Genomic DNA, 23,392 nt, shown 5'->3' with positions numbered 1-23,392 from the left:
TCACCAAGTTTGCTGTTGAATTTACACCAAAGAAATCTGTGACACAGAGACTCAGTGATGGGCTTTGACCTCCCTACAGCAGCCCAGCACTGGCAGGCCCAGTTTCTGTCGGGTGCTGACATGAGCACTATTAAAACCACGTGGGAGGTGTGTGTTTCAAACTGTGCCTTCATCCATCTGTGACAAAGCTAGGCTGAGACCACGACCAAGTGTTCTCTGGAGTACTGACAGGGTGGTGAGAGGCATGCCATGAGGCTGGTTTACAGCTTTGCATTAGGACACCTTTTGCATACACTGACGTGAGAGAACTTCTCTGGACTTCTCTTTGTAGCAGGTTCAAGGTGCTTGTCCACTTTCACAGAAAAAATACTCATAAGGGAGTTGGAAATGGCATTTACTTGAAGTGAGTCTGCAGAAATAAATTAGAAGGTTTTATTTCTTTCTTTGTAGTCTGTTTAAAACTGTCAGGGTGTAAAGTCCACCCGGGTGTTTGTTGCATTTCGAGAATAAGAAATTCTAATCCCACCCGCCCTGGGAGCTTGTGCGTGTGATGGGAAGACGAGAGCAGGGGATAATCCCCGGGCTGAGAGCCTGGGCCGGCCTCAAGTTCATTCGCCACTGCAGGTTCATTTTGGGTGTTCACACCTTTCTGCAAGGGAGGGCTCGAAGGCCGTCCCGCCGTGCCCCTCCGCCGCTCACGATGCTCGCGGGCCCCCAGCGGCACCACCTGGGACGGAGCTGCGCTGCGGGACGGGACGGGACGGGACGGGACGGGACGCGCTGCCGACGGCGTCGGGTGAGGGTCCCGGAGGGAGGGTCCGCGGCGGCCGCAGCCGCCGTGCAGCGCCAGTACAGGGGGCTGCGGCTCCCCCGTCTGCGCTGGGCGCTGCCGGCACGGGGGAACTGTGGCTTGGCCCCGGTTGGGGCACAGGGTACAGCTCAGCGTGCTTCGGACGGCTGTGTGGCTGCTTTGGGACATGCACAAAAGTATTCTGATTCAGTGAGGTTCTTGGTCTGGGCTAACTCTCCATCTGCTACTGCATTCTTTCTCTCTGTTAGATCAGGCTGCTCACAAAACTGATTTTAGAAATAGGAAGATCTGCAGTAGCAGAAGTTGTACGATCACGATGTGTAAGTGCCGTGGGCAAACTGGTAGCGATGCCCCGGGGTGTTGTGCAGCCCTCTGGCCTAGCAGGGTTATTTGGTTGAACTGACCTGTGCCTCTTCCTCCTCCCTCTGCAAGGTGCATGGGTAAATGAGTCCTCACTCTACTTGTAAAACTACTGTAATGTCTAAAATTAGTTGTTTGTTGCTGGCTCTAAAGCAGGTGATGCAGAAGTGAAAGATAGTTTGTGGTAATGCTTGATCTGATGCACAGATGTTTTCATATTCCTGTAGGCTTCCTTTGACACTATTTTGTGATCTTGACTACTCTTGCTGGGCAGTTTTCATAAATCTGATTTTTTATGTGCACTTGTGCTGTGTATATTACAGTAACCCAAACTTGTGTAAATTGCATAAATTAGGTTAGCAGGAACTAGAAACAGCTCAGGCACAACTGAAATGAATTGCTGGTGCTTGCAGGCTGAGTACTGCACTAGACTAGAGAGTAGGAGCTGTAACAGCCACTCCTGCAGAACAGAGTGGGTGTAGAGGACTCTGAACCTTGCAGCAAACCTGTGCACTCTGAGAACAGCTCTGTAAAAGATACAAGTCTCCAATTTCAGCAAGTCAGCTGTGATTTGAAAAAGCTTCACAGACCTAAAAAGACAGTAAATGTGCTCCCGAGGTGAAGGTGAGTATCTTAATTTGATGGGGAAGGAGGAAAGAGTCATGAATATCTTAATACAGTGGTATAGTGTGGTATGTGGCTGTGGAATGAATGGCAATATCAAATCCTTTTCTAATCTAGTGGTGGGACTGTAGCACATGTTGTTATCAACTTGGTATGATGCTGTGTGTGCCTTCAGTCTAAAAGAAAAATCCCTTAGATCTGTGAGATATGCAATAACCACTGAATCTAAATAGATTATTCTTAAGGCCATCAATCTGATATGTCAGACATGTTTAATGCACCTAATTAGATGGCAAAGCAGGACAATAAATTTTGGTCACAGAGAGCAGCTTTTTACTGCAAATTAGACAAGCATGCAACTTCCCAGTTATTTTGTCTTTTTTTTCTTTCTGTTTAAAGATGAAAAATGTCTGTGCACCTCTCAAAAGTGGGTTTTCACTTTGTCTTGTGAAGCTGTCTGATTTAGTCTTCTTACAATCTTTGTAAGTATCCTCCAATTTAATGCAGTTAAATTGGCCTAATTTAGGTGTGCTCTGGCTGTAACTGAAGTGATTGAGTAGAGATTATATATCATGTTGTGAACCAGCAAAGCAACCTGAAGGAAACTTTCAAGGACTACACAGCTACTAAAGCTCACAGCTACATATTTGGTTTCTTTTTTTTTTCTCTTCTTTTCAGAGTAGGGAGCAGGGAAATCTCTTAGAAGAAACTTCCTGTTGGAATGCCTCACATCAATGCAGCTGCAGCTTTGCAGGTTTCCATGCTGCTCTTTGCTTTTCCTGCACAATATTTCATATCCCAGTGGTACGGAATGGACTCTGATGAGAGCATCCAAATATCAGAAAGGTTGTAAGACTCCTTCACTACTGTATTTATGTGAGAGTTCTCTTTCTCATTCCCAGTGACCCTTTGTCCTGGAAAGTTGGAGTGTGGGTGGGACACATTGGCTATTCCTTTACCAAAGTAACATTTTTGTGGCTTAATGGAACTGTATTTAGTTGTTTAACAAGGGTTCTGAGATTTGAATAGCAACCATTATTTTCTTCCCATAAAAATCTAAATGAGTGCATGACTGCTTTAATCTCATTCTGCTTTTGCATATTCCAATATGCATTACTGTGGGTTATGTCCCTTTCAAAGGGGGGAAATGAAGCATTTGATGAGCCAATACTATTTCTAATTTTCCATCACCTTTTGACACTTACTGTTAAAACGGATTTTTGTGCTTAGTTTGACTTGGTACGGACTCTTAATCAACAAAATTAATTCATAGTAAATTACTTAGGGCAGTCACAATGATAGAGGCAAGTAAGGAATGCCATTTTGTATATGAATTCAGAAGTTATGTATTTTCAGAATCTCATGCATCTATCTTCAAATGTGAATTGGAGAATATGACATCAGATCAAAATGTTTGACAGTGTCAAATGTTTCTACCTTGAAAATGAACCATGCAAAGAGAGACTTAGGTTTAACAGTGTGGCCTGTGCAGTGCACTGGCTGTGTAGTTCGTGTAGTTTGTGGAATGCATGAAGTAATAAGAGCAAAAGACTGGCCTGATGAAAAAAGAACTAAGCCTGGCTTTGTGTATAAAGACCCAGAGTATTTGCAGGCCTCATCAAAGGAGTCAACTACTTACTATTTAGACTTATGCAAAAATGTTTAGGCTTTTTTTAATGGTGTTTTGATTATGTGCACCATTTTCTGAATGTTTCATGTGCTCATTGTTCTCAGGTAACAGTTGAAACTGCACAACCTGATACAATTTAGCAATTCCTATGGTCTAAGTAGGGGAAGAAAGACACCTTGTAATGAAAAATGGCATTTTCCAAAATTCACGTGTGGTTCACTGGTACAAGTGATGATAAGGAGACTATTCATTTACAGTCTTGATATTAATCTTGAGGAGACTCTGTTCCTGGACACTGACTGTTTTCCCTGTTTGCTACAGAAGCGAACCATTAAAGACTTAAAAGCTGTATAAAAGTGCCAGAGAAGGTTTTAAAACTAGTATGATGATAATTTTTGCTACTTAAGGATAATTGCCTCTTGGAGCAGCTCTACAAGATCTTACTTGAGTCTGGATGCGTGGGCAAATCATTTGAAACTGTGGCTATCAAAGACAAGGTAGGATGTTACACAATGTCTGTGCTTAAGGATAGATTTCAGATGTGGTTTCTTCTTAACAGGAGGGTGTGGTGTGGAGATAAAAATGACCAAAAGGAATCATCTCTTATTTTCTTGTTGAGACTGATTTGGAGCTTGGAAACCTTGTGTCTATATTCTACACAAACATCAAAATTGAATTCCATGCAAAACTAAACGTAAACCATAGCAGTAATTCTATGTATGTTTTCCTCTAAATTTATCTAATTGTGAAGTAACATATTAATGTTTGTAAGCAGCTACATGTTTGTAGGATCAGATCCTACAACATTGGATGGATGTCTTATGCTCTATACAGTAGTTCAAGAAACTTGAAATTGAATTAGGAAACATGGACTGGAAAAATCCGTGGGTTTAAGAGGAAGGGGAATCTTGATTATTGGCCATGTGACAGTGAATTGGTCTAGAGAGAAGAAAATTATATCAATTTTATATATACATGCCATTTTAATTTTAGAAGACTGTTCATGGACTTCTTTGGAGAGGTTGAAGTGCTTATTTGTGAGATTTAATTCTTGTAGAGTAGAAATACTCCACAGGTTTTACCTTGTCAGGACCTTCAAAGATCCTTTATTATTGATCCCTGTACAGTAATCAAGGGAGTCAAGTCCTCCGACCTGTGAAGGATCCAGACTTAGTTTTGCTCCAAGCAAAACCGAGGGGAATGGTCTGTGAATGGAAACAGAAACTGCTCCTCTTAGGTTCACCACAAATTGATTTGCAACTTCGTGGAAAGCTCCATGTATATTTAAAGACCACATGATCCGTTGATTATTTGTATATAATTGGAGCTCCTCGTGTCTTCTGAATATCTTATAAATAATTGGTTATCCAAAAAACAATGGCATTTGAGACCTTGCAAACCTACTATACAGTCAGACAAGTGAAGCTATTTGCCTGTTCCTCTTTCTGTTAAAAGGTATTTGTCAACCCTAAGTCTTCTTACACATTTGAGCTAAACCAAAACTTTTTAAAAGAACATTGTTTGTACAGCTGTGGAACCTGTGTGCACTTTCTTCCAGGCAGGGTAAAGGGAGTAAGACTGAAAGAGGGACAGTGCTGGACACCATCCAAGAGGAAGGAGACTCGGGCAACCTGTAGTTCTTTGGCACCAAGAGATTGCTGGCTAGTATGGGTGGAGAATGTTGGCCCTAATACCTCTGTTCATAGACTGCTGCTGTTACATTGCCAGCAGAAGGAGTGTTTGAAAGCTTCCCAAATGTTCAGTTTGCTCCTTGTTTCTTTACACTCTCCGTTTTTCACAATAGCAAAGGAAAACATAAACCATTTTCCCTTTCTAAAGACATCCCTCCCCTAGCCTCCACCCTTTAAATTCAGATGAAATTTAGTCTAGTGCAGAAGGAAAAGCTCTACTTACTGCAGCCTTAAGCTGAGATGCATAGCCAGGCACCTTGTCCACACCAATGTTAACCAATTTTTAAAGATTTTACAAAAGATACTCTGTTAGAGTTCAGAATAGTTATTTGCTCATCTGTATAAAGTGAATGGGTTTCCTCTAACATAGAAGTTCTAATGCACTTGTAGAGTTATTAGATTAATACTTTTTTCCTGTTGGAACAAATTCCTTTTTCATATGTATTCCTTAAAAGCAGTTTAAATATAAAACTCTCATACAGGCTTCAAATTGTGAAAAAGTTTGTGTCAAAGTCTTTGCAGTATTCCCCTCTTCAGAAAAATTCTTAAGATAGGACAATTGGCCTTTTGATTACTACTGAAACTCAGTTTCTAAAGAACTTGTTTGAATGTTGTGTTATTAATTTTACATTTTAGGAACTGGTACTATGGAGAAAAGCAAATTAAAAGTGAAGCAAACCCCCCTTCTTATTTTGGAGGTATGGGAGTCTGCCATTCTTTTGGATCTTGCTTGTCATAATTGTTGTCTATAAGGTTTTCTATAGTAGACTTCTGTACCTAGTTTGTAAATAGTAGTGTTTTTTTTTTCTTTTTCCCTATCTCTAATCACGAATAAGCAAAACAGAAGCTGTGAAATCCAAGGCCTTTTCCCTCTATGTTGTGTTACAGTATCAATATGGTATCTGGATCTATTTATTGAATACATCTGACTGTGCCTATTTTGTAGTGACATATGAACAGCAGTACAGCTTTCACCTGATTCAAATGAACTGAATTTTATCAACTTTGTAAAAGGAAAAACAAACAGTTGACTGGTCTGTTCCTGGAAAACTGTTCCTGTAATCAGACTGAACAGAAGAATTCTGTAAGCTAAACTGGACAAAACTCATGTCACAATCAGTTCCCATGCGTAAGCACTGTAAAATACTGTGCATAAGGCTTAAGTAGTTGTCAAATGCACTGTTAATGCTTTCCAAAACTCTGTTGAATCCCCTATGTAATATCAAAGGCATACAAATAGAAAAATGCCTTCCTTAGTGGATGCTGCTTTCTCACAGGTCATAGGAATATTCTGGAGGAGAAAAAGTACCTGTTCTTTACTTCACTTGTTAATCTAATTGTCAGTTCTCTTCTGGTAGAAGTCAGAAAAATCTCTGTTTAAATGTTTAACTTGATCAAACCTTTATCCTTGCTAAGTCTCTTTCTTTGTTAAATTAGAATCAACTCACGTTCACAGTCCAAAGCCTGAATATGTTCAGTTCCGTGTGGGACAGGTAATAATTCACAAAAGATTTGGCTATTCAGGAGTCATTGTTGGATGGGATGTAAAAGCTCACACTCCAGAAGAATGGCTACAACCCAAATATCCTCCAGGGAAACAGGTTTGAATATACTAAATTCTTGCTTTATTAATACATACATAGAATAACTCAGATTAAAAACCCCTCAGAAACACTGTTACAGACCTCCTTCCTGCTATCCTAGTAAAATTACTCCAGAGTCCCACATCCGCTGTGCAGCTGAGTGGCACCTCCACTGCTTCTGTGCTGTGGTGCCAGCAGTACTTGGCTTTTGCACCACTGATTGGTTAAGCTTTGCTGCTCAGATTTTACTGGGCATATCTCAAAGTAAAATTACTCACTTTTAATACACAGTGTTGTATGTAAAGCAGCAGTGGCAACCTATTATGTCTGAATGGATTTCTGGTGCTGTGCTGCTAAAGTTCAGAGGCTGTTAAATCTTTTATATGATCATCCATAACTGGTGACATCTTCATTGCACCTAAACGCAAATAATCTTCTGTGTTTAATCAGTTTCAGTTAGCTGAATACTTGGAGTGAAAATCTATTTAAGGACACATTTTTTTAGAATTCTTGAAGCTTTTGACTTTCTCTAGACTAAGTCCTTGTTGTACTTGAAAATCAGATGCTAAATCTTTGTTGACAGTGTTGATCTGTTAATACAGTCCTGCGTACTCTGTATGCCACTGGCATGCTGCTAAAGTGGCAGGAAGACAGTAATCATTAAGTCAAAGAGGACTGAAAATGCAGAAAAAATGAAAAATATTGTCAGTAGCAGAGAATTCATGTTCCGCCGGGAAGAGATATTCAGTCCTATTTTGTGCATTTGGTTCCTTCCCTGCTGTAATTTTAGCCAACTGTTGCTCATCTTTGGCTCCTAAAACACCTGCATCCTTGCTTTCTTTGTTCCTCTCAGTAGCATTGTTGCCAGCTGAACTCCCAAGAATTTCCCAGCAGACACTGCTTTCTATGTACCTTATATTGTTCTGCTCTCCTAGTGACCTTGTGTTCATCTTTGTTGTTTGAATTTCAATAGCAATGACATGTGGTGTAAGAGTGTCTTTTGTTGGCTTTGGTATTTTTCAACTGCCTTTGCCAATCCTCACACGCATCAGCTATGCCAAATGCCTTCTGACCTCTGGGTGGCAATTACTTAGCTTGGTCCTTGCAAATATCCTTGAAGCATCAGCCAAGATTTCAGCCCAGCTTTCCCTGCCTTCCTCCAACTTCCAGATCTTCACTAAATTGATGAGCAGAGGCCCCTGCCTGTCACACTGATCAATACTGACTGATTCATAAACTCCAGCTGTCTGTATTCATCCATCACTTTTTGGTGTTTAGATTCTGGGTTAGTTTGGGCAGGAATGTTTATGGGTAGCAACCAACATGGTGGGACCCTGGCCCAGGATTTCTTTTCATAGGTACTTCTTTGGTGAAAGATATATAATATATATAACACATATATACACACACACACACCTAGAAGTTGCCTTAGCTCTTTCCAGGATTGGGACCGTGGTTGTTGGAGGTGGCATTATGTTCTGGATTTGTCTCTTCCTCTCTGGAGTTCTTTTGCCACTTGTGAAGGAAGAAGAGTTGTAAAAGATTGTCATGGGGCCTACATACAAAAAGCAGGGATACTGCAAGGTCTGGAGGAGAAAAGGTTAATGAAAATCTTGACTATTAAAAAATGTTTCAGGTATCCCAAGAACTTTGTGTATTGCTGTTCTGATTGCTTTATATTTAATTTTCAAATTGACCCTGGTAAAATCACAAAAATGAACTGGCTGTATGTATGTTTCAAGTGGATTCAGGTTCTGTAAGCCTACTGACAGTTAACTGATAATAATATGTAATCTTTAGTCATCATCTCTCTTTGAGGCTATTTATTTTCTTTCTATTTTTGCAGGATCTAAAACCTACTCCTCACTATCGAATTCTAATTAACAATGCAAATAGATTTGGCAAATCTACAGCTTATGTTCCTGAGGAAGAGATAACAATTATTATGGGATTAGAGGTAGTATTTATTTTTTTATTCAGTTGCAACTTGATTATTTTCCTGTATGTTTTAAAGTTGACTGACCTTTGGCCTAATAGATACTACCTAGGCTGTAAAGTTAGTGAAAACTAATAGAGCAGACAGATAAAAGAACTACTGCTGTACTTTCAAGCATGGGTTTTTGGAAGCTGAAAAATGACCAAACTCAAGTACGTAAGCACACTTAGATACTTTGAAGTATCCAACTGCTGAGTTTTGTAAGTGTTTTAGCAATTTGATTTCTGTTATGTACGGGCTGTTGCAGATACAGACTTTTGTTTTAGGATTTTTGCTGGATCTAGTAAAGTATGTTGTTTTCTCAATTCTACTCTGAAAACGCCACATTTCAAACAGCTCCTGCTCAGCTGCTGCCCAGACTGAAGAATGTCTCCTTTCTTGGCTGCAAAACTCTTTTTGGAAGCCAAAAAATCTGCTTTGTGTATCAGGGTTGAAGTAGCTTTTTATTTCCAGTTCATGCAAGGCACAACTTATTTTTAAACTTGTCTTGAGAATCTGATCCAGAAAACAGCTTCCAGGAATGCATGCTACATACAAGTGGCTTTTTGCAAGGAACTTCTGTGCTGTTGTGGGTGCATTCTTTTAAATTGTAGATAGTGGCAGTGCCTGTTCAGAAATAACAGCAACTTGGTGAACCATTCATCTAACAGGAGATGCCGAGTGTCTAGTTGAACAGAGGAGACTCAAAATGGCATCTTCTGCCTTTTGGGAGAACCCTCCCAAAGGAATTGTGTAAGTCAGGCTGGCCTAAAGATCCTCCATGCTCTCTCTTGAAAGTGCTGCACAAAAAGGACTCCCCTCGATCACAGTGTGATTCAATTTCTTCTTTTATTTGGGAGAAGCCTTAGTTCAGACCTTCTATTTTAGCCACCAACTGTAATACAAAATGTGTTAACATGCCTGAACTTACAAGCAGAAACAATATCATCCTAGATGAATGTCCTAAGTATTGAAAATTGGATTCTACCCACCCTGTGTCTAAAAAATGAACCTTTCATTATGTCAGACAGCTGGCTACCTTCAGTTTCCTTTATATTCCATGGGGAGAAACAAATACTGCATCTTAAATATTTGCCTTGTGAAAACCAGCCTTATTTAAGATACCTGATTGCTTTATTCACCTGCACAACAGGTTAATTCTTCATACAGATTATTAGGGGAACTGAAGGTAACAAGCTCACAGAATCAGGTATTTCAAGTTGAGACTATTTTCTAGCTGAGACTGTTATAGATCGTGAGTCACGCCTATACCTCAAGTTCAGATCTGTGGATTGCCCTCAGTCTGCCTTTCCTACAGCCTAATAGGCACAGTAATTTCCTGAAGAGTTGTGTGATCAGAAGATGCTTAGACTTGTCCTAACCTTTTCCCAGTTGACAGTTCTCAGACAATCACTGGGGGCTTCCTGCATCGTAACAAGGCTTGTGACTTGTATTGCCCTTTGTGGGTTTGCATCTTCATGTTGGACATTGCAGTGCCTAAGGTCATCACCTTGGTGTGTTTTCACCATTTATTTCCCCCACTGCTCCTTTATTGTTCCTGCTGCCTTATTGGATTAGGTACCCAATCCAGCTAAATAAATAACAAATAGCTCTAACAGCAACATGAGTGGAAATGGCTTCAGTAAGAAACAGTGCAGATTTTAAACACGGATGCTGGTGTAAATCTAGCATGTAACATCTCATCTGGTATGTTTAACATTTGCAGAGTACTTGGAGAAAGCTGCTGTTCTGATGACAGAAATTAGGTTAAATGAAAATCCCACTTAAAGTATCTCTATGTACATGTAAAACTCATCAGGCATTTTCAAAAAGTTTCCTAGCAACTTCGATGATTCATTTAACCATCAGATTGCATTTATTGCCAATTCTGTTTCTTCTTCAATTTGAAATACTTTTTCTCAGGTGCATCACCCTGATATGGAAACCTACTTCAGTGGATATGATGGATCAAACTACATTATGCAGCCATGGTTGAAAAAACTCTATCCTCATGACTGAGTACTTCAGTGTCTATACATGTAATGTACATCCAGACAACAGATGACCTTTTTAAACTTGAGCAAACAGACACCAGGATAAAATGCATTTTTTTCTATGACAAAATAAAACATTTATAAGCATGTTTTATGTTGAATACTCAATTTTGTTAGAAGTGAACACACTGCATGTTCAGTTTACCTTGACTCAGGAGGGGGATTAATTTCCTTAGAGATTTGGGAGGAAAGGGGCCAGAGGAATAAGATAAGCAGTTGTGAACTGTACTTACAGAATTATAACTAACCTTAATCTTAGGGGATACAGTTGTCATAAGAATAAAGTAAAAACCAACAAAAAACTCAAGAAAGCATAAAAAATTTATTACGAAAATGTGTAGGATTTGAAAGTTTCTAGAGCAACTTGCTTCTTCTGTTTTCTTTTCCCTTTATCTCAAACACAGCAAACACTCTAGAAGAAACATAAGCAGTAGCGCTCTGGATTCTTTCCTGCAAAGTCAGTGAATCAGGAGAGCATGGCAGGTGACTGTCTGTGTGGCCTCCCCATTCTTTTGTTTCTTCTTCTTTTATCAGTAAAGGTTTTCCCAATGACAGGCCAAACAATCGACAGACTTCTTGAGCCTTCTGACGTGTGTTTCCAACAGCAGCAACACAGACTTGACGGCTGAGAGGTAGAAGCAGCAGCACAATAACAAGCAGGGCCAACTGATGTACAAGTGTTCCTTCCAAGCTTTGGGGTTTTTTTTAATGTCTCTGCTTTTGTAACTGCAGAGATGGGAAGGCACATCCCATTCCCCGGCTTCTGGGCCACAGCTTGGGCATTTGAGGGAAGAGTGTGCAGAAAATGTCAGCATCCTCAGCAGCTCCAATCGAGCATTTCTGACACCTGTATGCTGCAGGCATCTGTGCTGTGTCATGCAGAGCAAGAGTTCAACCCTTGCTTCTGGCAGTGTGGTGGCCCAGCTGCAAGGCATACTAGCATCTGTTTAACCTCACTGGCCTGATTTACTGATCTCCTGTTTAGATATCTCTGACATATACTTTCGACATCTCCAGAACCATTAACAGCAGCTAATTGAATTTGCTTCTTGGACCAGGCATAGTCCTTTTCTTTAAAGAAGAAACCCCAAGCAAGATTAAACTTCCTTCTGCCCTCCTTACATCAGTGGGAGTAGACGGACTTTAAATGGTCAATGCCTAAAACATGTCAAGATCATGAGCTTCAGGGCAGTGTGCTTCAGTGCTGAGGAAATGCTGGACCTAGTTCTTTCTAGTTCATGTCAGCAGCTAAGAGTAATGGGAATTTGCAAGGGTACTTAGAATTACCAACATCTGGTAACACACATGCACCTTTATGAATAAACCAAATTAAATTTACATATTCTGGTGGAACTAAAGCCAAATTTTGTTGACCTGATATTCACAGAAGATTATACCTCCAGTGGAAATTAGTGGGAAAATACTTTTTATTAAATTCCGGTTTTGCAAAAAGCTCCATCTTCTGGGCTGAGCAGCATTTTCTAAGTTATACTTAAATACTGAAATCTTTGAACATAAATTTCCATAGGTGTGAAGGAAACTATTTGCTCCCATTGCTAACAGCATAAATTATGTACTCACATTAACTGAGGCTCTAAAATCTACGGCATGTGAGAGAACTTACCGAAGGGTGTCTATGGCTTCTGGTGTATGGTAGAAATGAGGTGGACTGATGGTAACAGAGGTTCCTAACTTTTCAATGAGTAGATTGCAAACATTCTGCATTTTTCCAAAATCACTGAATATAATACAGACCTGGGAGTGAACACAGATGTTACATGAGTAATTTTTTCATTTTCCACTCTGACTCAACAATTGTATCTAAATCAGTATAAAGCCAGACATGTACAAGGTAATGAAACACACTAGTTCTGTATATAACTCCAATGTTTATTTCCTTAGAAGACTTTTATATAGCCCTAGAGACTATTATTAGGTTTGCAACAGAAAGAACTTCATTAAATGGTTTAAAACTGAGGATTAATAAATCCTTTTCTGTAGGATTCTTGGTATGTAGACAATCTGAAGAATGAATGTGCTTTTTGGGACACACGACTAGATGCGTCATGGTTCTTCTGTTTTTAGATTACTAGATGTTAATTATGCAGAAGTGCAAGCAAAATGATGTGGAAAACAGTGTGCAGGAAGGAAAATTGCATTTTAATTCCAAGTATTCAAGTAACCTAAGATATGAGACTAAACTAAGCCTAGCCCAGTTCATCTTGCAGTGGGCTCCAAATCCTGTTTTGTCTAAAGAGACTCACTGCAGTGCATACAGAGAACTGGGCACTTCACTTCAGGGACTTGGATTAAAAACAATTTAAACGTTTAGTTGCCTCTGGCTTTTGCAGTAAGAAGCATTAAATGAAGATATACCAGGAATTCAGGTGATTTCCCAAATGCTGCGGAGCAGATATCACTATCAGTCCTGGGTCTAGAGCCCTACAGCATTCCTGGTGGGAAGTGTTAGCCAGACAGTGACTTTGAGGCATGAGCCAGCCTTTCTCTGGGACAGAGCACAGTCACCAGGTGCAAAGCAATGATGTGGAGCTGATACAGCACTCGGGAATCAGAAATCCTGGTTCATAAACCTTTTTTAGAAGAACTCAAACCTCATCTTCACTTCCCAGTACAGTGCTCTCACCCCAAGTCAGGCTCAACTTCTCTCTTATGCCCAACTCCTTTCTTTTTGCGTAGTAATACAGCTTCAACATGAGGGGAAGAAAAACCTGCAGTAAAGAAAATTCTACTGCCAACCCCTGCGACATGCAGTTGCCCTTGTGATTGCTGCAGTCTGGTGAAGGAATATGGTACAGAAATAAAAGTTATAGCACGTCAGCTGCACTGCAGCAGTTTCCTGTTTGCACACCATAGATTTATCTTGTGGAAAATGAGACAATTCAAAGAAGCTGACTTTCAGTGAGAGAAAAGGGAGCTACTTCATATACAGGGTAAAATAAAAAGTGGTTATTGACAATTATAACAAAGTAATTATTGCAGACATCTTGTGTTGTAGTTTGGGATTATTATGTAAATTCTCTCCCCTGCCACTTAACTGCCCAGGCCAGCGGTTAACAAAAGAAGCAGTTAACTGTGATCGCTGGGGTGGGGGCAGGTTTGTCTCTTCTGGTTTTTTTTTTTGGATATTCTCCTCAGTCTTGGCTCGGCGGAACGGGGGAGTGGGGGCTCCAAGGAGGCAGGCTGCCCTGCTGGTTACTGCTGGGGTTTTCCCTGGCTGTCTTGCCGCTGCCTACTTCGGACTACTTTTTTTTTTCCTGCCGTGCTGCTGCCTGCCTTGGATTTGCTGCTGGTTGCTCGTACCTTTCTGCTTCTTGGACGGGGAACACAGGGGGAAGAGACTGAGTCCATCTGAAAGCCCACTGCTCGTCTGTTTCGCTGGAGAGGGACTGAAACTCACTCTGCAGCCAGCCGGGCTGTGACAAGGACACTTAAGTATAACCTTTTCTCCCGGAGGAAAACCTGCTGGGTTTTGTTCTTGTTTTTTTTTTCTCTTATGGTGTTGGGGAAGTGGGTTGCACTAGTCTGTTTACATATATATATATATATAGCAGTTATCCTTCTTGTATTAAAATTCCTTTTCTTAAATTTGATAAAGAGTGGTGTGATTATTGTGGAGGAGGCCCCTCCCCTGCTTGTGGGTAAAACATTTTGGTTTTTCCCCTCAAACCGAGACATCTTGTTACCCTTGATAACCTCTCTGTGTAGTACCTGCGTCTCACCCTGGCTTGGATCCTTGCACTGGCTCAGTGGCTCTTCACACAACTGAGTCAAAGCTGAACTTAGGGCCTTAGAAACTGACCCAGATGGAGTGGCAGGGCAGCTCCATCTTCAGTGTGGACAAAGGCTCACGCCTGTTGTGCACAGTTGCACCAAATCTGCATCTTCACCTCAGCTGCACATCCTTTACCTGTAACCTGAGGGTTCGATCGCTTTCTGGAAGGTGCAGTATCAATTTGAACAGAGACTGAAGATGAGGCTACACCTAGATTTCTGTCTTCAGTAGGCGCTCTTGCCATACATATAAAAAGCATACATCCCACTGTAATGTTTTGCTAGAAAACTGTCATAGATGTGTTTTGTGGAAAACTGAAAGTCTCACTATGAGGACTGTCATAGTGTTTTCCAGATTGCCATCAGCATTTACAAGATTAGTTCCCTCAAGGGGATGAAACAAAAGAATGATCAAATGAAAGAATTATGGGTCTTAAGCAGGAGATAAACTGTTCAGACTGGGGCAGTTCTGGGGCATTAGAATCTTTATTATTAAAAAAGAAGCATTTATCAGGTACGCTTGGGGGGCACAAGACAACTGAGCAATAGCTGAATTTTGCTGTTCTACCCCCTAAAAAAATCACGATTTTCATTTAGAGGTAGATCCAATAAGTTTTTGCATTTACAGAGGATACTTAACCATTAAAATGCAAAGAAGTGTTTCAACTTCATCTGTTATTATGGTTAAAAACTGTGAAAAAGTAATATGAGGGTATGCAAAACTATTAAAGACATTCCAAGGTTTGGATACAGCTGTAAAGGACAAGAAGTTAAAGTTTAAAAGGAAGCAAGTGTATTAAGAAATGAACAAAACCAACATAATATTTCTCCCATGAGAACACCATTCAATAAATGAACTATTATGATTAAGATATTATAGAGCTTTGTGATCTCACAATTTCACTCTTCTGCATATTTTCCTTTGTTATAGCATGCTATGTTATAGCATAAAATTTATCTCCTTACAGTTAAAAGTCCATCTTGAATTCTTCATTATACTTTAAAATAGCTATTTGCCTGGTAATTTCTTTGGCCTTCTAAAAACTCTTACAGTAGACAAATGAGAGAAAGAGTTCACAGAATGAAGTAACACACAATTTCCATGATTTTACATATAACACAAATATAATGGCAAATTCTTAGTAGAGAAGTGAGTGAGGTCAGTTTTAGGTCCATTTATGCTGCTAAAGGATGAACATATCCTGGTCAATGGAACTTCATTGGTTCCTGAAGCTGCACTAATGAAACAAGTACATACATAAAGGGAGAAGCAAGGAGAAACTAATCTCTGCATAAAGAGTGAGCACACTGCTACCAAAGTGTGCAGGGCAGGCAGAACAGTAGCACTGCAGCTGGATTCTTCAAGTTCCAACAGCTGGACCCTAGGCAACCACACAACTTTTGAACAGCAATTACAGCTGGTCCGAGCTGCTTGCAAATGAGCATGAAATCCAAGTAATTAGCTTTCCATGTAGAAACTTTTTTTTGTGGTATAAAAACTAATAGCAGAAGATGGTTAAGTTACAATTTAAGACTGAAGTTGTAAGCCTAAGCTTGTCTGTAGCCTAAATAGTAATTCAATATAGTTCTGTATTTTTAAGTACAGGTCATCTAAAAAACATGATGATTTAAGCTCTCAAGATAGTAGGTGTCTACATAATGAAGTTAAAATCATTAAGGAGATGACACTGATGCGCAGCATTAAAGTATCTTAAGACTCATTTTAAAATCCAAATTTTGTTCTCCAAGTTCTCAATTACTTCCATATTTATTGGTGTTATTTAGATGAGAATATGCCTTTAAGCAAGCAAACTAAGGAGGCTGAATGTGTGTAAGGGGACTGTAAACCACAGCTCTATAAAACAGCTGTCATTTTATTGCAGGCTTCCAGGTTTACTTAGTTAGAATCAGTAAAATTGCTGGGTAGTGATTAAAGTTTTATGCTCTAAAGAAATACATTGGCTGAAGACACATAATTTCCCTCAGTGAATGTTTCAAGCACAGCATTTATTTCTTACTATGTCAAGAATGTGCAAAAATACACTCCCTTTAGCAGATACTGAGGTAAATGGCATTATTTCCATAATATCTGGCTTTCATAGAGCACTTTTTACCTACAGAATTCCAAGCCAATTACCCAGAAAACAAATAGCTTTGCTTTACTTGAAGCAAGCTGATGGCAGAGTCCTATAGAATAGATCAAAATTCAGGTGCTGTTCAACTGTGGCTTACACAGATCCAGATTGGGGCTGCCACACCACTGTTGTCCCCATCTAGTCTTGTCTTCTGCTTTGCACTGCCCATAGTTCAAAGAGCTAAAATAATGAAAAAATTAAAAGCTCATCTGGGGTAAAAAAAGAGTCATTAACTGGGGCAGGTTTCTGAATTGACCAACTCCTTGCAAGAAGCAGAGGGCAAGAAGAGCTATGGGTGAAGGAGGGTGCAGAATTGTTGGTTTGCTTACACTGCCACAGAACAACTGCTGAGCCCCAGAATCAAATATGCCCATCTGCAGCATCAGGTAACATTTAAAAGGCACACATTCAGCTAAGAAGAAAACAATTCTTTTTTATTACAGTAGCAGAAAACAAATTCTGCCCGCAACAGAAGGCTGCAGCTGAACTCTGCTATAAACTGCAGTCCTTCAATAGTTTCTTTGGACTATGCTGCCCTTATGTGCCTTGGTCTGAGGAAAAACATTCTGTAAATTTTCATTGGTCCTTGATACATTTCTTATTCTTTTATTTCATTTTTATTTTTGGTTAGGTTGAATACATACCTCTGCTTCCATTTGGTAAGTATTTTCTACTCTGCTGAAATCCTCTGTTACAGTCATATTTTCTTCCTGAAACAAAGTAGAGAGATATGGTCTTAAAAGACAGAAAGTAAGCACCTGTTGGAACTATATGTACATGGACTCCTGTAAGAGCGGAATTGTTTTGGCATATTAGGACTTTGCAACAGGAATTTGGATTTTTTCATTCAAATATGTTCAGTTACAAACTAGCTGGATGTTAAACACTTCTTGACATTATTTAAAGTAAATTATACAGTAGCTCTATAATGTAATTTTGCTGCTATTCTCTTGAAGAGAACTTAAAAGTGGTTGCTAGGTAGAAACTGCAGGTATTAGTGTGTAACTGTAAATTCACACCTGGGGCAAAAAACTAGCAGCTTCAATGGTTTTTAAGAAGTGAGAAATGCTTTTCAGGCCCCTATTTTAAGATCTTTTAACAGCAGCAGCTTGTAGCAAACTAGTGTGAATAATGACTGAACACCAGTTGTTTTGGCAGAATGGTAACCCTCAAAAAAGGGTGTTCCACCAGTGATACTTTTGCATCAACAGCAGCTGTAGTCAACATAATGTCTGCCCAAAGCACTAGCAAATCCTGTAAGACTTACAAACAAGATACAAAACTCACTAGGATACAGAATAACTCCAGTTACACCTGAATATTTGACCATCTTGCTAGTCTAATGATCACACTTCTTGCACCCAATTCACTCTGCAGGAAACAGTTTAGATGAACAATTTATTTAAAATTACTATAACACAACAAAAAGCACAGCTTACAATTTAATTGTAAATGTAACTTTGCACTTATTATCCAGGAACTAGGGAAGCAGACACTAAGCCTTCCAATTTCTGAAAAAGGATTTGGGGTTTTTAAAATTTATTTGCATAGGAAATATTTGCTTTCAGCTTTGATACATTTCAAAAGATGCTTTGTGTCAGTGTATTTCCCATAGAGGCTCAAATCTTAGAGTTTATCATGTAGCATGCAAGCATAACTTTATGTAAATGACATTAACCACAGGAATTTTCCTTTTAAAATGTATGGAAATTACATCCATAATTACCATTACACAGCCCCCTACAAAAAACAAATTTCGAAATGTCAGTTTTGTGATTGATTGGCAGGGATCAAATTAAAGCACAACTGTCCTATTTTTGGATAATCTCTTCTAGCAAGGACAAGGATCACAGCCAGTTAGACTCTAAAAACTGTATTTCTTCTTTTAAGTGGCTGGCTGTAGTTTTCTGAAGAGTGGTCCAGGCAGTCCAGCACCAACAGCTCATTTAATTTACAAATTGGGGAAATCTTACTATTTATGATAGAATCAAATTACAACTGACAAGAAAGATTTTTTTTTCCCAGGAGCTCTCACATATCTTATAGAAATAACCACACAGTTCTGCAACTTATTTTACAGAAGTAACTATGCTGTAATACAACTGAAGAGTAAATATAGAAAAAAATGCATTTGTTTCCCCCTGTCCCCTCTTCTTAATCCTTTCTAAACAAAAGTTCTCTTTCCTGCTGAGCAGAATCAAGTCCTGGAATTTGGCTGTGCCCTCCCAAGGTTCCCGTGTATTTAAGGGCAGTGCCATCCTGTGGCTCCAGGCGCTATTGCAAGACCAGTGCTATGGACTGACAGATCATTTTGCAACATCTGCTGCAGTATTTCCCTCACAGCTCATTTTTATCCCACCAGATTTGACAGTAACTGTATGTGTTACTGAAGATAAATGGATGAAATAATTGTGGAATTCATAACAAGTTGGCCTTCTGTGATACATCTTCTGTGAGATACTTTGTTCCTGTTTGGTACTGCCTTCAAACAAAGATACGGAAAAGACAGGTAGGAGACCACCAAATTTTAAACTGGAATCAAAACTTGGACTACATCAAAAGCAAAAGGTTTTGCATTCAAGGATATATTGACACTGGAAGTTTTGTAACTCAGCGAGCAAAACTTCAAAATATTTGTTTAACTGACAGTATGGATATGCATCTATAACTGTGACTCCTGAAGCACAGTTTTAAAATTTAGGAGAATATCGCACATCTATTCAAGGCTATATCCCAGTACAGACAAACTCTAACCAGTCTGTGAGCTGGTTTGTTTGTTTTGTTAAATAACACTATGACAGATACAACAGATATTATCAATGTTATTTTTAAGCAAGATGGCCAATGTCAATTGTTAGACACAGTGACTAAAGAAAACAAGTCTCATTGTGACACCACTTCCCAAGCAAATCATAGGTGGTAAACATAAAATCAGTTTGCTTCTAGGGAAAGAGAAAAAAAATGTTCCTTTTGAGCAGCTGGGCTGAGTAAGGGAGATTGGTTTCCCCATTGATTTTACCTGCCCTGCAGCCTTTGAAGCAGACTCTGTGCTCTGAACTGCTGCATATACTTACAGCACACTATAAATAAATGCCACTATGTGCATCTATTTCCAATTAAAATCCTGTGTAAATTTATATGGAAATCAGGTGCTGCCCCCCAGGCATCCTGACAAGCTGTGAGTGCAAGCTCCTGCTGCTGCAAAGGTTATTCACTTCTGATCTCAGACTTCCTATGATAGCAACAACAAGGGTTAAGAAAATTGTTCTGTGGATTAATTAAAAATAAATATATAGCATAGCCAGCTGATTTCCAAAGAGGCCTTAGATAAGCTTGCAACAACTAGAACCATATGGAGATTGTGAAGAGAGATTAATTTTACAGTTGTCTAGAATGGTATTAGCTACAAGTGAAGTTAGCAAATGCAGTTAAGAACAAATTGCCAGCAGTGAGAGTTGTTAGCAGAAAAGCTGCAAGGCAAATAAAAGCTCCAGCAGTGGAGTGATTTAAAATTGGATGGAACAAAGCACTAAAAATTATACCGCAGGGAACTACTCTGAAAAAAAAAAACAAACTTCATGTTGTTTTTCTCAGAGTTCCCTAGAGCTAACACTTTGCTAACACTGACAAACCCACAACGTAAGCAGCATTTCACAGTCTCTCAACTAAGTGGAAAGAACATTTCCATTCTGCAACACATGGCATCTCTGAAACAGAAAAAGATTAGCATGAAATTATTAAAACTAAATTAAGCCACAGAATATTCTCACATTGTAAAAACAGCCCACTCTCCACACAGGTTACACCAGCACTGCTTGCCCAAATGAAACCATTTGTTTGTCCAGGACATACTTCACTTTGCAATTATTTTTCCCAGCCTGAAGTGGTGTGTGCAGCCCCTCTAAAGCATGCTCACCTATTTAACATCCCGCCTGCTCTTGTTGTGGGCCACTCACCGTATGCTGAATGCTCCATGCTATCCCAATTCAGTAAGGCTCATGGCAAAACTGGAAGTCAGTTGTTCAGGCTCACTGTAGGGTAAATACCTGCCACTATCTGTTCTAATCTAGCCACACTATTTAAGGGCCAGGATGAAAATACCCCATGATGTGATAGCTCACTGTGGGAGTGGGTACAAAACTTATAATTTTCTATACTAATAAAAAAGAATGCATGTTGGGTTGTTTTGTCCTCTACTGTTCTTAAAATCCATCAGACTTTACACTCCTCTTAACTCACTTAACAGAAACTGAAAGCATTTAACCTGTTCTCCCTGACAGACACGCACCCAAGCCATGCACCCGGGAAAAACACAGGGAGGAGGATCATGTATCTATCTCAGAGCAGCCTCCAGGTCTTCCTGCCACCTAGTCCCAGAGCTGCAATATGAGCATTTCCTAAATCAGGGGTCAAGTGGTCTTCCTTACTGCCTTCTTTATTCCTGAACAGACACTTTATTTAGGTACTACAGTAACAGCATCACAGTTTTAAAGGAAAATAGTAAATCCTATTTTGCTGGGGAAAAAGAAGTTGGAGTAAGCACTCATCTTCAAACACATGCAGCATCTGAGAACTGGGCATGCAATTTCACTGTGGTCGCATCACCGTTCAGACTGAGTAACTTACTCTCTTACTTTACACTTACTAACACTGAATAGCACTGTAACATCATGCCATATCAGGAAAGTCTCGTGCAATTCTTTTTTACTCCATGGACTAATCAGGTGACTAAGAGTCGATAGCAAACTCTGTCATCTCCTTTTCCCCCCAGCTCATTTGTGAATACACTAAAAAGGCACAGATTTCCTGGGGAACTTCAACAGTAAATAACTTTCAAAAACAACCATTTATTCCATCACAGATCAGCTTTGCTCTGTTTTTAAGAGCCGTAGGTGTGGAGCACTGTTCAAGACTGTTTTATGAAATCCAAAAACATAATCAGCACCATTGTTAGGCCAAATATCACCCTTATGGAGCATTTACTGTGTGGACAGTTTTAAAGTCAAGACTATGCATTTTTCATTGTTGTAAAATTCTTTCCTCAGGCCAAAAAACTTATTATGGTAAAGTAACCTTTTGAGTCCACAAGGGGCTATCTTGGTCACATGTTTTTTTTCAAAACCTCTCTACTTACGTGGAAAAGGACAAAAAGAGAGGAAAGAGCTCTGTGGGTATTTGCGGCTAAGCTAAGGTAATCACAGAGTCACCCCGACACTTACACAAAGGTACAGTTCAAGTAACGTTTCTGTGTACCCCTTTATCAGTTTCAGCCACAGGAGGATGCTGTAATACGTGAACAGATCACAGGACCAATTCGGTTGGAAAAGACCTCTGAGATCATGGAGTCCCACCTATGACCGAACACCATGTCAACTAGACCGTGGCACTGAGAGCCACGTCCAGCCTTTCCTTAAACATCTCCAGGGATGACTCCAACAGCATGAAACAACTGAAGCAAGACGGTTTTCACGTGCAAAACATGCAGCCTGTTGGAGAGCTCGGGTAGCGACATTCCACTTTTCCCGCCGAGGCTGGCAAAGCTGCGTCTTTCCAGCTACAGGCAGCCTTTCCCAGCAGTGTCCCCGCAGCTCCCGAGGCGGAGGGCCGAGAGCTCCAAACCCCATCACTCCCCGCCTTCCGCCGCCCTCGGGGCCCGCAGCGGCGCCTTTCCCCGCGGGCCCGTCTCGGCAGGAAAGCACCGCACCCCGCGGGCTGCCGAGAACGCCGGGGAGGCCCCGGGGGCCGGAACCGCCCACCCGCTGCCCGTCCGCGTTCCCCGGGCCCGCGGCGCTGCTCACCGGGACGCCGCGCTGGCGGGCGCTGTGCGCGATGTAGCGCAGCCGGCGGGACACGCTGCTCCGCGCCGCGCCCGCCGCGTCCTTGCGGCTGCTGAGCCGCAGCGACACCCGCGCCCGGTCCGGGCGGACACTCAGCTCGGCGCTGCCGCACACCTGCACCTCCCGCCCGGACAGCGCCGCGGACCCGCCGCGTCCCGCCGGCACCAGTGCCGGCGCCGGGTCGAGCTCGGCGAAGACGCGGACGGGGGGCGGCGCCGGCAGCGCCATGGCCATGGCGGCAGCTCCTCCCGGCACCACGGCAACGCCGCGGTGGCGTCACAGCGCCCGCCTCAGCCGCCAGCGCTTCCCGGGGTCTGCACAGAGCGGGAGCGCACGGGATCGCCGGATCGGTTAGTCTGGGAAAGACCTCTGTGGTCACCGAGGCCAACCTACGACCGAACACCAGCATGTTAACTAGACCGCGGCACTGAGTGCCACGTCCCGTCTCTCCTTATGCACCTCCAGGGGCGGTGGCTCCACCACCTCCCTGGGCAGCCCATTCCAAAGTCTAATCACCCTTTCTGTGAAGAAATGTCCAGGCTAAACCTCCCGTGGTGCAGCTCAAGAGCACGTCCTCTCGCCCTGCCCTTCGTTGCCTGAGCGGTCCCTCTGCCGCTCGCCGCGGGGCTGCACGATCCCCTCGTCCTTCCAATTCCTTTTCTGCTTCCCTGGCAGTCACAATTATCCCTGCACAGATGCAGGTTTTGGCACTTCCCCTCGCTGAACTTCATGAGATGTATCTCCGCTCAGCTCCCCAGCGGTCTGAGCGACTCAGTGACTAGCTCTGTATGTGCGGTCTCATTTGTACGAGGATTTTTAGGAAGGACTCTGAATATGACATTACAGTTGTGGTACATTGTGTTTTGATCACCTGAAATCTGCAGTGTTGCACAGAGGCTG

At 41.2% G+C, this 23,392-nt stretch overlaps 2 protein-coding genes across 4 annotated transcripts; one reads left to right on the top strand and one right to left on the bottom strand.

The window, feature by feature from the left end:
- Positions 1 to 751: 751 nt before the first annotated feature.
- On the top strand, positions 752 to 10,817 carry LOC139668737 (uncharacterized). Of its 3 annotated transcripts, XM_071548649.1 has the most exons (8): positions 1,316 to 1,795; positions 2,195 to 2,277; positions 2,474 to 2,641; positions 3,833 to 3,922; positions 5,753 to 5,814; positions 6,554 to 6,717; positions 8,546 to 8,656; positions 10,598 to 10,817. In XM_071548649.1, the coding sequence occupies exons 3-8, from the start codon at positions 2,517 to 2,519 to the stop codon at positions 10,691 to 10,693; spliced, it is 648 nt and encodes a 215-aa protein (XP_071404750.1). In that variant the 5' UTR covers positions 1,316 to 1,795; positions 2,195 to 2,277; positions 2,474 to 2,516; the 3' UTR covers positions 10,694 to 10,817. The 3 variants fall into 3 exon arrangements, with proteins under 3 accessions (XP_071404751.1, XP_071404750.1, XP_071404749.1); XM_071548650.1 differs by lacking the exons at positions 1,316 to 1,795; positions 2,195 to 2,277 and adding an exon at positions 752 to 796; XM_071548648.1 differs by lacking the exon at positions 2,195 to 2,277.
- A 214-nt stretch (positions 10,818 to 11,031) lies between these two features.
- IRAK1BP1 (interleukin 1 receptor associated kinase 1 binding protein 1) lies at positions 11,032 to 22,755 on the bottom strand. The gene is made up of 4 exons (XM_071548647.1): positions 22,454 to 22,755; positions 17,300 to 17,365; positions 12,353 to 12,483; positions 11,032 to 11,353 (listed from the first exon to the last, which is right to left on the bottom strand). Exons 1-4 carry the CDS (start codon positions 22,724 to 22,726, stop codon positions 11,083 to 11,085), a joined length of 741 nt encoding a protein of 246 aa, XP_071404748.1. The 5' UTR covers positions 22,727 to 22,755; the 3' UTR covers positions 11,032 to 11,082.
- Positions 22,756 to 23,392: the final 637 nt, after the last annotated feature.

This window comes from Pithys albifrons, chromosome 2 (genome assembly GCF_047495875.1).
Source record: "Pithys albifrons albifrons isolate INPA30051 chromosome 2, PitAlb_v1, whole genome shotgun sequence".
NCBI classification, from domain to species: domain Eukaryota; kingdom Metazoa; phylum Chordata; class Aves; order Passeriformes; family Thamnophilidae; genus Pithys; species Pithys albifrons.
Note: the sequence above shows the minus strand (reverse complement) of the source record. Positions and strands in the feature narration are given on the sequence as shown.